General features: G+C 42.7%; 1 protein-coding gene across 2 annotated transcripts in view; it reads right to left on the reverse strand.

The window, feature by feature from the left end:
* CFAP57 (cilia and flagella associated protein 57) overlaps nt 1-14285 on the reverse strand; it is a 124621-nt gene that overhangs the window by 88434 nt on the left and 21902 nt on the right. For both annotated transcript variants that reach the window (XM_067567742.1, XM_067567741.1), the window contains exons 5-6: nt 5256-5408; nt 3736-3875 (exon numbers count right to left, since the gene is read on the reverse strand). In XM_067567742.1, the coding sequence (XP_067423843.1) occupies nt 3736-3875; nt 5256-5408 (293 nt within the window). The remainder of the gene's footprint in view (nt 1-3735; nt 3876-5255; nt 5409-14285) is intronic.

Raw genomic sequence — 14285 nt, forward strand, 5'->3', positions numbered from 1 at the left:
AGACAATAGTCCCCTTCACTATGCAACTCTGATTCATCCTCTGAGAAACTCTATCTTGTGCATTGAATAAGGCACAAGTCCTGTGAAAAAAATAAATTTGATCATGCAATTAAAGACAATTATAATGCACATGCACAAGAAAGCTGAACTGAGGTTGCACAGACAACCTTAATTCTAGCTTTTCCTAGCTTTTGAGTTCTTAATGCAACCTTAATAAACTTTTTAATGTCATTTTTAGGTGTAATTTCCTAGGTTTTAAAAAAAGCCAATTGAAAAACAAATTCCATTATGCAGCATCATATTGACAGTCACGCATTTTGTCAACAGGGCTGAAATCTTTAGATCCACCACACAGATCTCTGCCACTTGAAATTATGGAGTAACTGATAACAGTAGTAGGTTATCCTCTATGTGCACCAGAAATAGAGAAGGATGGGACACTTTGCCAGTGGGTTTCACAGATATCTGTAGCCAAAGGAATGATGAGACTCAGAGAACCTGAGTTCCATTGCAGGCTCAGGAGGCTTTAGTGTGCACAGATTCTTCTGCCAATTACCTCCAAGTTTGACGTCTTCTGTGTCTGTCCCAGTCCTATCTCTACCCCACCACTGGCTCCTCATATCATCCTATTCTCCTCACCTAGCCAGTCCCAATCTCTATTCCTAAGGCTTCTGATCCCAGTCCCAGTCCTTCATGCTTTCCCACCTGGCTCCTTGTTTCCAGTCTCCTTGCCCAGTCAACCCCAGTTCTCTCCCTAACTCTCTCCCCACCCAGCCTCAAGCCTTTCCACCCCACAATGTTCCCTGTCCCCACTGGCTCCCAGGCTTCCCATCAAGTCTCAGTGTCCTCACTTCCCCTACCTCCTTTTCCCAGTCTCTTCACCCAGACAATTCTGGTTATTCCACACATCCTGATTCCTTGTCAGGAACTTCTCCTCTTCCTACCATGTCCTTCTCCCCATCCCACTGGTTCCCAGTCCCCTCTGACTCCTCATCCAATCTCAGTTCTCCCTATCCAGTCTCTGCCTGCTCCATCTCAACCTCCCTTTCCCTCCCTTACTTCCAGACCTAAATTCCACCTTCTTGACACTGCCAAATTTTAAGTCCTTATTCCAGCGCATGAGAATGCTAGAGCTGTCCAGAGAAAAGGTTGCCAGAATATTTTTAACATTGAAAAACATTTTTTCTAGCCTTATTCTCGGAAACAACTGAACCATGTAGGTTGAATTTTTTTTAAAAAATTCGTCCTTAAGCAGATATGTAGCATAGAAAATTTCAGCTGCAGCAGGTAGTTTTGGGAAAGTTATAATGAACTGAAAACAGGCCCTTATAATGGGAAGTGTTGGGCAGTCTTTATAACAGGCAGCACCCATATCCCACCTATAATACATTGCTTTCTCATAACCATAGCCTATGAAGTGTGTAACAATACTTGGCAAATAAACTTATATTAGGGTCATTTTCTAGAAATCATCATATAATTAGAGTCTGTATTAACGCCCAGACACAAAGGGGTAGAGTTAAGGTTTCATAGATTCCAAGACCAGAATGGACCACTGTGATCATTTAGTCTGACCTCCTGTATAACACGGTCTAGAGAATTTCCCCAAAATAATTCCTCAAGCAGATCTTTTAGAAAAACATCCAATCTCAATTTAAAAATTGGCAGTGATCGAGAATCCACCACAACTCTTGGTAAATTGTTCCAATGGTTAATCATTCTCACCGTTAAAATGTATGTGTTATTTTCAGTTTGAATTTGTCTAGCTTCAACTGCCAGCCATTGGATCATTTTATACCTTTTTTTGCTAGATTGAAAAGCCCACTATTAAAAATATTTGTTCTCCGTGTAACTAATCAATCTGTAATCAAGTTCTTTTTGTTAAGCTAAATAAATTGAACTTTTTAAGTCTATCACTATAAGGCATTTTTTCTAATCAATTTATCAACATCCTTCTTGAACTGCAGGCACCAGCTCCGGACACAGTATTCCAGCCGGGGCTGCACCAGTGCCAAATACAAAGGAAAAATAATCTCTCTACTCCTACTCAAGATTCCTCTGTTTATGTATCTCAAGATTGCATAGTTCTTTTAGCCACAGCCTCACACTGGAAGCTCATGTTCAGCTGATTATCCAGCATGATCCCCAAATCCTTTTCAGAGTCACTACTTCCCAGGATAGAGTCCCCCTCCTGTAAGTATGGCCTACATTCTTTGTTCCTAGACATATACATTTACATTTAGCTGTAGTAAAACACATATTATTTGCCTGTGTCCATCTTACCAAGTGGATCGCTCTGAATCAGTGACCTGCCCTCTTAATTATTTATCACTTGCCCAATTTTTGTGTCACTGCAAACTTTATCAGTGATGAGTTTCTTTTCTTCCAGATCATTGCATGAACTACTTTAATTCTTGCATTTCCTAACATTTGAGTGTTTCAGTTTGCAATCTTAATATTCTTTTAATGCAGCTTTTTGTATGGAATTAATATTTATTCCACAGTGGGGGTGATAGCCATATGATAAATTACATTACCATGCATCTTTGACTACCTCTCTTGCACTCTGCCCACTAATCCATTTCAACTAGGACTATTTCAAACTTTCAGTTCCCTAGGCAGACTCAAACAGATGCTTTTTTAAAAAAAAAAAGGCTGTCACAAAAGTATCTCCTTTCTCTCTGCCATCTCATCCCTCCTCCCTGTCAAAGAATTTCCCCAGCAGTAGCTCAGAGTCAGAATTTTAGGTGGAGGCATTTGCCTACACATTGAAAAATGCCCCTCAGGGCTGCCAGGCTATTCAGAAAAGTCCTTGTACTAGAATGGGCACTACACAATTTGGAGCACCAAGCATCTCCATAAATGGAACCGTCTCTATATAGAAGAGCTATTTTGTTCATTTAAACAGCTGTGAGCACTTCAAACACTGAACTGGAATGACAATAAAGTAAGTTTCTCATCTTCTGAATGGAGCAGTGCCCAAGGCACCCAATGGTGGAGTCTTTACTGAATTTCCCCCAAAATTACATTGATCTGAGGATTGTAGTCTTGTTGTAAGTAGGTAAAAAAAAGTGTTGGTTCAATCAAAGATATTACTTCACTCACCTTGCCTCACTAATCAGAGGTACAGTATGGCCAATATTAAAATCCTGACCCAATGACAGATTTCAAATCTTATATCTTGCAAGCCAAATAACTATAAATGGTTCCAATAGCTTCCTGGAAAGATGAGAATCCCCCTTTCCAGCTGTGTAAAGCATTTATTGGTATCTGATTTATTATGCAGAATTATTTTAGATCACTTTTAGAGTTTTCTGAAATGTATTAGTTATTTTTCTCTCTCTCTGAGGCCTGAAGACTCATGATATGAACATGATACTAGACTTTTGTGAGGAGGTGTACAAAAACAGTAACTTTAAAAAAAAAAAAAAAAAAAAAGCTCTCTCCGCATTTCTAAAATAATTTTTGGGAAATTTTTGGCATATATGCAATACATAATGACATGGTATGGTATGATATGGGTCAAGGTCTTAGTGATTTTATTGGTACTGTTTTGAATGTATTGCAAATCTACATTGATCCCAAACTCCTGTTGGTAAAACCTCTCTTATCCCACAGCATACTGCCAAAAATCACCAAAAACATACATGCACATGCTAAGACATCTGTAGTTGTCCATTAGATTCAGGAGACAGACAAAGACAGAAAGTAGTAAAAACAAAGATGGTTCTTTACTTGGTTTCATAGTTCCAGATGCGGACAGATCTGTCCAGGGAACAGGTAGCAACGAGGGGTTTACGGATACAGGTGTCCAGTCCAGTGATGGAAGCAGAATGTAATGGGAAATTCAGATACTCAAAGTGAGCTGGTTCCCCCTAGAGAAATGACACAAGTAGACTCATAGACTTTAAGGTCAGAAGGGACCATTATGATCATCCAGTCTGACCTCCTGCACAATGCAGGCCACAGAACTTCATCCACCCACTCCTGTAATAGACCCCTAACCTATGATTGAGTTACTGAAGTTCTCAAATCATGGTTTAAAGACTTAAAGGTACAGTGAATCCACCAGCAAGTGACCCATGCCCCATGCTGCACAGAAAGGCAAAAACCCCCCAGGGCCTCCTTTCTGACCCCAAATATGATGATCAGCTAAACCCTGAACATGTGGGCATGACTCACCAGCCAGACACCGGGGAAAGAATTCTCTGTAGTAACTCAGAACCCACCCCCCAACTAACGAACAATAAACACTCAGAAAAAAATATTCGGTTAGACTGATCAAAACACAGTAAAAAAAAGGGCAATGAAACCTCAATGCATGGAATTGGGGAGAGGTGTCTTGGGTGATGCTAGACTAAAAAGCACCAGAAATTTAGAATAGGGAATAACGGTATTAGGTGCAGTCTTACATGGCATCTTTGCTATTGATATGGAAGAGCGAGAAAATGAGATTCAAACACAATACTAAATTGTGAAGATTTATGCACATCAGTGAGAACAAAAAATAATACAAAAGGACCTAAAGAGACATGAGAAGGAAATAACAAAAATGAGATCTGATTTGGAAGATGGCAGTTAATATATATAAGGAAAAATAATCTGAAAAGCAGATACTGAATGGGAAGTAGAAACCTCGGGAGCAAATTAGAGTTAGCAGTGTTATATAGCTGAGGGTGAGGGGAGGGAGGAAGAGAAGGTGGTGGAGAAAAGCCATTGAGGTTTTGTGCTGCATACACAAAAGCATGCCATCATGGAACATATCTATATAGATGCTCTAGTATAACTCACCTGGAATAAGTGTTTAATTCCATTTAGGCATTTATACCAGATTTATACCGCAGCTTTAGGCAATGAGAATTTTGTCCTTAATTAGCTTGTAAAAATTCTTTGGTGCAAGGACTATCTTTTACTGCATGTTTGTACCCAACACAATGGGATTCTGATTTTGACTAGGACCTCTAAGTGCTACCATAATACAAACACTACTACTTATAAATATAGTAATCACATGACAAATTCTTGTGATTAAATTCTCAGCTTTAACATTGTATTAAATATTTTTGCATATTAAATGTATTAAACATACACACAGAATACATCTCTGCACTACAAGGGTGCGATGGGTTCAGAGTGTTAGTGGTGGATTTTACAAAAACCTGCCACAGAAAGTGACACTGGAAACTAAAAGTGCCTTGGTTATAAATCGCTCACTGACTGTTGTGCTTAAGGAATACTGATTGGACTGAACTTACCTTAATTATCTCAGTTGAGGATATGGTAAAGATGTAGAGCTGATTTTTACTTGTGCTAATGAGTAGTGTTTCCTCTGAGGGGCTAAAACACATGCACATAATATCTTGCTTGTCTGACTGATTTGGATCACTGCTGCGCTGATCCTGGGGAATCTACACAACAAACCAGTCCCATTAGACTATTTCAAATCTCAGTAATCCACAAACCACACACACTTCCAATGTAATTCTGCTTTAGTAGGGATACGTTTAGATATCAATGGACTCTAAATTAGTAGGTGCTTTACCTACACAAAGACAGCAATATGGATAAGGTAACTCACCTGGAATTTTCCATCTTTAATGGTTATAATTTAGGAACACATTTTCAGCATTCGCCTTAATATACATATTACATACAAAAATGGCAACAAAAGAACAATAAGTAAAGTCAAGCACTCAGAAGTTAGGAAATGGCAGAATTATGGTTGTCCGTGAAAGAAGAGTTACATACCTTACGGTAAAAACAACGAGAGCCCTGTAGCACTTTAAAGACTAGCAATTTAATTTCTGCAGGCATAAACTTTTGTGGGCTGTAACCCACTTTGTCAGATGCAAGAAATAGAAATCAGATAGGGGGTATATATATACATCTAAGGGTAAGGAACAACAATGGGGAAGTTAGGTATAAGCAAAGTCCATTCAGTTAGAGTAGTTGAGGCCTATTCACAACCATTGATTAGGATGCGAGAATGTGTGAACAGTGACAATTACTTCTTATAATGAGATAACCATTCCAAGTCCCTATTTAGACCCAATTTAATTGTGTCAAGTTTGCATATGATTTCCAACTCTGCAGTTTCTCTTTGAAGTCTGTTTTTGAAGTTTTTGTGTAGAAGTATAGCAACTTTCAAGTCAGCTACAGAGTGTCCTGGGAGATTAAAGTGCTCTCCAACTGGTTTATGGATGTTACCATTTTTTATGTCTGATTTGTGTCCATTTATTCTTTTGCGGTCCGGTTTGGCCAATGTACATGGCAGAGGGGCATTGCTGGCACATGATGGCATATATTACATTAGTAGATGTGCAGGTGAATACCAGCTCTGCCCACACATCGACTCTAGTGACACCATCACAGGTCCTAACCACATCAGCCACACCATAAGGAGCTTATTCACCGGCACATCTACTAATGTAATATATGCCATCATGTGCTAGCAGTGCCCCTCTGCCATGTACATTGGCCAAACCAGACTGTCAGATTCAATTATCAGAACCAGCTGGGGAAGAGTTGGATGATTGCCATAAAGGCATGGGAGAAATAAGTTGGGGAGGAAAGCTATAGAAGGGAAGTTGTTTCCTGTGAGTAGGCCTGAAAGGAAAGGGCAGCAGGGGAGAAGTAGTTTCCTGTGACAGGCTTGGGAAAAGGCTATCCCCCAACCAGATAGCCTAGAGGTAGACTGGGAATAAGGAGCCAGCCTGGGAAGAGCCAGATGGAGGGAAGGACTTCAGGGAAGAAACCCTGAGATCAGTGGCTTTGGTAGGATCCATGTCTCCAGGGAGAAAGTCCGGTTAGCACTCTTTGAGTGAGTGGGATGGAAGGGTAGCCCAGGAGGGGGAGTCTTAGGTCTGCCTTGCAAAGATTCATAGATTTCAAGGCCAGAAGGGATGGTTGTGATCATCTAGTCTGACTTCCTGTATAACACAGGCAATACAACTTCCCTGAAATAATTCCCTGAAAAACATCTAATCTTGATTTAAAAATTGTCATCGATGGAGAATCCACCACGACCCTTCGTAAATTGTTCCAGTGGTTAATTATCCTCACTGTCAAAACTGTACACCTTATTTAATTATTATCAACAATTCTTGACTTTTTTCTATATTTTTTGTAAGTGCCTTCATTTCCCCTCTAAACCAGATTTTTTTTTAATTAGAACAGCCTTCTTCCTCAGTTGTGGGATTGTGGCTTTTGGGCATCTCATAAGTGTTCTTAAACGATTCCCAATTATGATTCACATATTTCTTATTAAATTCTTCCTTCTGGCTGATTTGGCTCATAATTCTTGCCAGCTTTGTGAAATTGGCCCTCTTAAAGCACTAACTAGATATATTATTGATCTTGACTTTATTCTGCTTCCACATTATAAATGTGATTGAGTCATGCTCACTTGTACCTATCATTAATTCTTAGTTCTGTGATCAGTTCCCTTTTATCTGTTAGGACAAGGTCTAATAAAAAATTTTCCAGTGTTGGCTGCAACACTTTTTGAGTTAGGAAACTGTCATCTATAATGTCAAGAAATTCCAAGGATGTTATAGTACTGGCATCATCAGATCTCCAGTATGCATCATGCAAATTGGAGACCCTCATGATCACCCAGTTTTTTTCCCCTGCACATTATAGCTACATGTATAAGGAAACAATCATCCTCTTCCTTACTGTGATTTCGTGGTTTGTAGCAGACACCAACCAATACCCTATCTTGTGTTTTATCTGTTAGGACTTTGATCCATAAGCATTCAAGATCATTTTCTTCTGAGTTATCAGAGAGTCAGGAACAGGTAATGCCATTTTTGACATAAAGTGCCACTTCCCCTCCACTTTTGCCCAGTTGATCCTTTCTAAATAGGTTACCATTGATTTTAACATTTCAATCATTCAAATCATCCCACCAGTTTTCAGTAATACCAACTAGATTGAATGTATACTTGTAAATGAACAATTCCAGTTTCTCTTGTTTGTTACCCAGGTTCCTAGCATTGGTGCATAGCCAATTCTAGAATTTCTTCTCCTCATGTCCTTTGGTTCCTTGATTAATTCTGTATTTGACATCTCAATTTTGTGCTAATTCAGTGCTCAAATCTTCCCTCTTTTTACCTTCCCATTTTGCTATTAGTTTAACCCCATTCTAGCCAGCCTGTCCCCAAGGAGATTGGTCCTCCTTCTCCTGAGATGGAGGACATCTAAACTATATAGCCTTCTCTCCCCATAGAACAGTGGTTCTCAACCTTTTTGGCTCAAGAGCCACAGATATCATTTTTACAGTCATGAAGGGTCAGTCTCTGCCAACAGCCCCCCCACCATCCCCACTGCAGCCAGACAGAAGGAGTTCAGCAAGAAGGCTGCCTCTTTGCTAATCTCTCGTCCCCTTGGCTGTGGCAGAGAAACTGCATACGTCCTGTAGCCCTGTACGCTCCACGTGGGTCCCTTGGCAGTGGCTCCCTTCTTCAGCCAGGGGGATGGGAAATCAGTCATCCCCTCCCTCTGGCTCCAGCAGGGACCCCAGCGCCTACGGACCGAGGCAGAGTTCACTGTTCACACAGTCTCACCTTCTAATCAATGGTTGTGAATAGGCCTCATCTATCCGAACTGAATTGACTTTGTTAGCACCTGCCCTCCCCATTGTTACATTTCTTACCCTTGGATGTATATATATACTTCCTATCTGTGGTTTCCACTTCATGCATCTGACAAAGTGGGTTGCAGCCCACAAAAGCTTATGCCTGCAGAAATTTGTTAGTCTTTAAGGTGCTACAGGACTCTCGTTGGTTTTTTTTAGAACATGTATGGTGTGCTTATCACAATGGACCGGCTCAGTTAACACTGCGACTTTCCATTATCCCCAAAGCCGGATAAATATGCCCCTGTTAGGATCCCCTTCTTATACCCTGATACAACCAAGTTACACAATGCCTCTTTGATGTCAACTATTATTCCTTGCCTCCAAGTCAAGCATAACATCTTCATCCATCCTCCTGTCTCTATTTTAAGGTCGGGGTGTCTCTGTACTGGCTTTCATGATTGTGTTTATGCACTACTTCACCTTGGGGAGAATTTGCATTGCCTCCCTGTATTGTATTGCTGTTCGGGGAGTACTTGGACTATCTCCCAGGATTGTTTCTGCAATCAACTTATATCAGATGAGTTGTGCTTTAACAATACTGTGTTTCTGCTACTGCCTCTAGGAATGCCAGTGCATTACTAATGCTGTATTTCTGCCAAGTTTCTGCATCAGTCAGTGAACTTGTAAGCAGGCAAGCTGTTGCTATTTCCTAGAGCCTGATTTTGGTTCAGGCCTCAGATCTTGCATCTATGCCTATTATACTAGGCCTCAAGTCTCAGGCTCTTACTACTACACCGCCTGAGAGCTATGGAACCACTGGGGACCCTTATCACCTATATAGCTTGGGGTGAGCTCTCCACCAGACTGGTTGGTGACACACAGGCAGCCTCTCCAAACCCTGTTATTACCCAACCTGACAGCAGGTAGCACCAGACAGCCAACTTAGTTCAATGAATGCTTTCCCCAGCCATTCAGGAACCAACAATAATGAAGCTCCAGCTGGCTCCCCAGCCCAGAACCCCAGGACTATACCGTCTAGCCCTGGTCAAAAGGCCTGATCAGTGAAGATTATTATCCAGTATGCCCTTCCCTCAAAGTGGAAGGAATGTACATCAGCTTTTGTTATTGAGCAGAGTTTATCTAAACACTTCACTCAAAAAACACACTGATTAATATAAAACATTAAACAATTTTAATAACTACAGAAAAATAGATTTTAAGTGATTATAAGTAGCAAGTGTAAAGAGATTAAAAGAAATTACCAAAAGAAATAAACATAAAATCGCAGTCTATATTCTACACACTAACAGGATTTGAATTAGCAATGTCTCACCTTTGTTAGCTGGTACAAGCAGTTCCTTAAAAAAAGTCTGGGAAACCTTCCCTACCTGGGACTCCCCTCTCCTTTCAAAGTCCTTTTGTCTTCCAGACAACCCTTCAGGTGTACAGTTATATGGGAGTGGAGCCCAGTGATGATGTCACGTTCCCACTTTTATAGTCTGTTTCAGTTTGCTAGAACAATTGAGCTTGTGACCTGTGGGGTCATCCTCATTGGTCAGTCAAGCCCCATTGCAAATGTGCTTCCTACAGTGACACCTTCACTGTAAGCACTTCCTGGCAGGGCCATATTATCCATTAGGCACAACAGGCACAGTGCCTAGGGCCTACGAAACTTTCAGGGCCTACTAAAAAAAATGTTATATATAATTTTTTATTTTTATTTTAAAAACTAGTTATTAATAGCTTAAAATCAAATTAGTTATTTCGGTCAGGGGGCCTACGAAGGCAAGTATGCCTAGGGCCTACGAAGGTCTTAAAACAGTCCTGCTTCCTGGTAGTGGATTCTTTCCTTGATAGTTAATTAGCACATCTGGCCACTTCACTGTTCTACCTGAATAGCTGATTTAGGTGGTTCCCACTTCACAACATGTTCTAGTAGCATTCACAACAATATTGTATAACTTCACATATTATGGTAGCACACACAATCCAACAGGATATTAATATTTAGCAGATCAAAACTTTTAAAATAATACCAAACAATGCATACTTTGTATAGAATATATTATAATTATATGACATTGGTGAATATGGGGTTTCTGGGATGTTGTTCTCAGACACAGAGTGTCACAAAGACTAATACCTATTTTGAGCCAAAGTAACATAGAGGCAAGCTGGACTTGTCTCCAGCTATGAGTCTGTCTGTTGCTAGATAATTCCTGTAGTCTTGGCAAGAGCTGGCACCTGGCCTGCCAGTATCACACCACCTTCAAGCAAACTGATGACTGCTTGTAAATCACCAAGGGCGGAATCCATGTGGATGATCAATCAAAGAAGAAATGGTTACTTACCTTACAGTAACAGTGGTTCTTTGAATTGTGTTGTCTGCATGGATTCCGTGACCTGCCTCTTTTCCCCTTACTACATAGTCCTATTCCTCTGGAATTCTGTATTGGTGAAGGAACTGAGGGATGGTTGTGCCCAGTCTGCCCTTTATGCCCTTGGGTAGTGGAGTACTATGAGAACTAGGGCACAGGTGCAGCTCCAGTGGCCATTGCTGGCCAAAAGGATCCATGTACATGGGGCACATGAGCATTAGAACTGGAGTCCATGTGGAAAACACATCTCAAAGAACCACAGGCCCCGTAAGGTATTACATGGTGAAAAGTTCCAGAGGGGTAGCCGTGTTAGTCTGTATACAGCAAAAACAACGAGAGTCCTGTAGCACTTTAAAGACTAACAACTTTAATTTCAGCAGGCATAAGCTTTTGTGTGCTGTAACCCACTTCGTCAGATGCAAGAAATAGAAATCAGATAGGGGGTATATATATCAATCAAGCAACCACCTGATTCCCAGCCAATCAGAATCAGCTGGGAAATTAACTCATCTTTCACAGATGAGACTGAGACCAACTCCCCTCAAAGGACCAGCCAGCCTGTGACACACACATACACAGCAACATGTATATTTTAAAAATCCTATCAAAATAAAACCCTCCACACACACACTGCACACACTTCTCCCCTTAGGGAGAAGAGGATAGGTGTTAGTCATGTTTAAGGATAGGATTATGTCACAGAGGTCACGGATTCTGTGACTTTCAGAGACTATGTGATATTTTCCACTTCAGCCCTGGGGTGGTGGGCTGGAACTGTGAGCTGGTGTGGCTGCTGGAGCTCCCAGCCACTGTGGATGGCGGGGAGCACCCCGGAGATCCCAGCCGCCATGGGTAGCAGAGAGACCCCATATTCTGAGCCATGGCAGCAGGTGCTGGACTCCCTCCTTCCTCAGCAGGGCTCAGGCTCTCATCCCCTCTCTCCCCTCGGGGTTCAGTCCTCCCCCCATCAACCCCATTTTGTCACAGTTATTTTCAGTAAAGGTCAGGGACAGGTCTTCCATGAACTTTTGTTTACTGTCCGTGCCCTGTCCCTGACTTTACTAGAAATAACCGTGGCAAAATCTTAACTTCAGTCACGTTGCTTACTACACTAATGGAAGACATTCGGATACCACATTGATGAATGCAGCATAAGAACATATGTAGAATAGAAAAGGCTTCTCTGGTGCCAAGACAGACTCCAGCATGAAGGAAGCCACAGTTACAGCACTATCCAGATGCAGCAACAAAGTCCTGGCACTGAGGGAACCACCAGACCAGCAGATTCTGAGGATGAACCAAGCCATTCACACACAAAAACAGCCAGAACCAGGCGTCAGAAGATCCTCTGACTTGGGGCTGAATGAAAGTGCTGATCCAGTGGTGTACCGAGGGTGGTGGCGGGTGGGCCTTGCCCCCGAGTGCTGGCCTGGGCAGGGCACCAGCCAGGCCCTCCTTACAGGAGCCACCCCCCCCCCGCTGTCGCAGGCAGCCAGGGGTCGGGTTTTGACATCCCCACCTGGCTGCCGAGGGCTCCCACTGTGGGGGGAGCGAGCATCCTCCTGGCCCCTCTGCCCCCGTGCTGGGCACAGGGGCGCCATTTAGGTAGGTCAGAGGAGGAGAGGGCTTTTGCCTCACCCTGATTTTCCTAACAGCTGGGAGCAACATTGCTTGCTCAGCTCCTCTTCCCCTTTCCCCTTCCCTTATTGGCCAGAACTCCGAGCATTACAGTGACGTTGCTTGCTCCTCTTCCTCCCTCCCCTCACTGGCCTAGTCAATAAGAATACAGAGGTGTGGCCGAGCCAGTAGCAGGGCTAGGGGCCTCTAAAGCACTTTTTCAATCTTGAAATAAACACGCTCAGCTGGGAAGAAGCAAGGCAAGCTCTCAGCAGGCTCTGTACTTTGCATAGTCTGAATATGCTGCAGATTTCATCATGATCTGCCCATCATCTTCACATGCTGACATGTTAAAAAGGCAGGAGCATGCTCTTTGTAGCACCAGTAGACACAGGGCTGCTCAGGCAGGGGAGGGGACTATTGCCCCAGGCATATTCAGGGGATAATATCCTCAGAGACAGCCCAGCTTTGGAAGTCTAATGACACCAGAGAGCCGTGGGGATCCCAGCCGCACAGGGGGCCAGGCAGCCAACCCAATGGCAGGGCTCCGGGGTAGAACCCCGTCACACACCCACCCAGGCAGCCTGGGGGCATCTGTCCCTGTCACTCCCATTCCCAGCTGCACCCGCCGACCCCACAGCTGGGAGGGAGCGTGGAAGAGCAGGAAATGGGCCCGCAGACCCCCTCCGTGGGGTGCTGCCGCCAACAGAATGAGGGGCACAAATGCAAGCATTGGCCCTCGGGTGCCGGAGATCCACAGAACGCCACTACTCTGATCCTGTCATCAAAGGCTTCCATTTCCTAAATTTAGAGGACTTGGAAGCTGATGAAGACCTACTGAGTTGCTACACAGGACTGTGACCTTGTCCCTAGGATGTCACTTGGAGGGCCTTCTACATAAGGAAGGCCAAGAGCAGAGTATGTCTGTATCAGACAGAAAGACATGAAGTTCTGATACAGTGAACATTGGTCCAGGTAAACAGCCTTCTGTGTGGTACACAAATCAGTGGACATGTGGGGTAGGAAACACACCACATATACCCAATCTTTTCCCCTGAGTTGGACATAACCAATCAGAACCATCCTAAGAACTGGAATCCCCAATAGTAAGACTATCTATTTCCAATTATAGCTTTAATTAATAAGCAAAAGCTCTGGTGAAAAAGCCCAAAGACCTGCAACTAGCTGTAAAAAGAAAGGAACTGAGGTGGTTGAGAATACATGCCCTCCTCAAAACCTTAGCTTCAGGGGTGTGTGCAGGAATTTAAATTTGATTGCTTTTGGAGGGGCATGTTCTGTGACCCTGCGGCCCCAGGGCCAGAGGAGCTCTGTGATCTCACCGATTATTGGGGGGGGCCATGCCCCTGTTTCCCCCCCTTGTACACACCCCTACTCGGCTCTGAATGTTTGTACAGTCCCAATGAACACAGGTTTCTTAGAAGGTTCCTGAAACTCAGTGATGCTAAGGAGACCAGTTCCATAAATGGGAATATGGAGCGGCAATCTTGAAGGAGAATAATTTGGTCACTGATTCTCTGTGTGACTTTGGACAAATCACTTTCCCTTCTATAAATGCTGACCAATATCTTATGGGACTGTGAGGATTAATGTCTGTAGAGTGGCTGAAGAATGAAGATCGCTATAGAAGTAGAATATTATTATTAGCTGGAGCAGATTTAAAACAAAAGGGCTCTTAAACTGAAACAGCT

This window comes from Emydura macquarii, unplaced genomic scaffold (genome assembly GCF_026122565.2).
Source record: "Emydura macquarii macquarii isolate MOO-44397 ecotype Brisbane River unplaced genomic scaffold, CSIRO-AGI_Emac_v2 contig_2805, whole genome shotgun sequence".
Classification (NCBI taxonomy): Eukaryota; Metazoa; Chordata; order Testudines; family Chelidae; genus Emydura; species Emydura macquarii.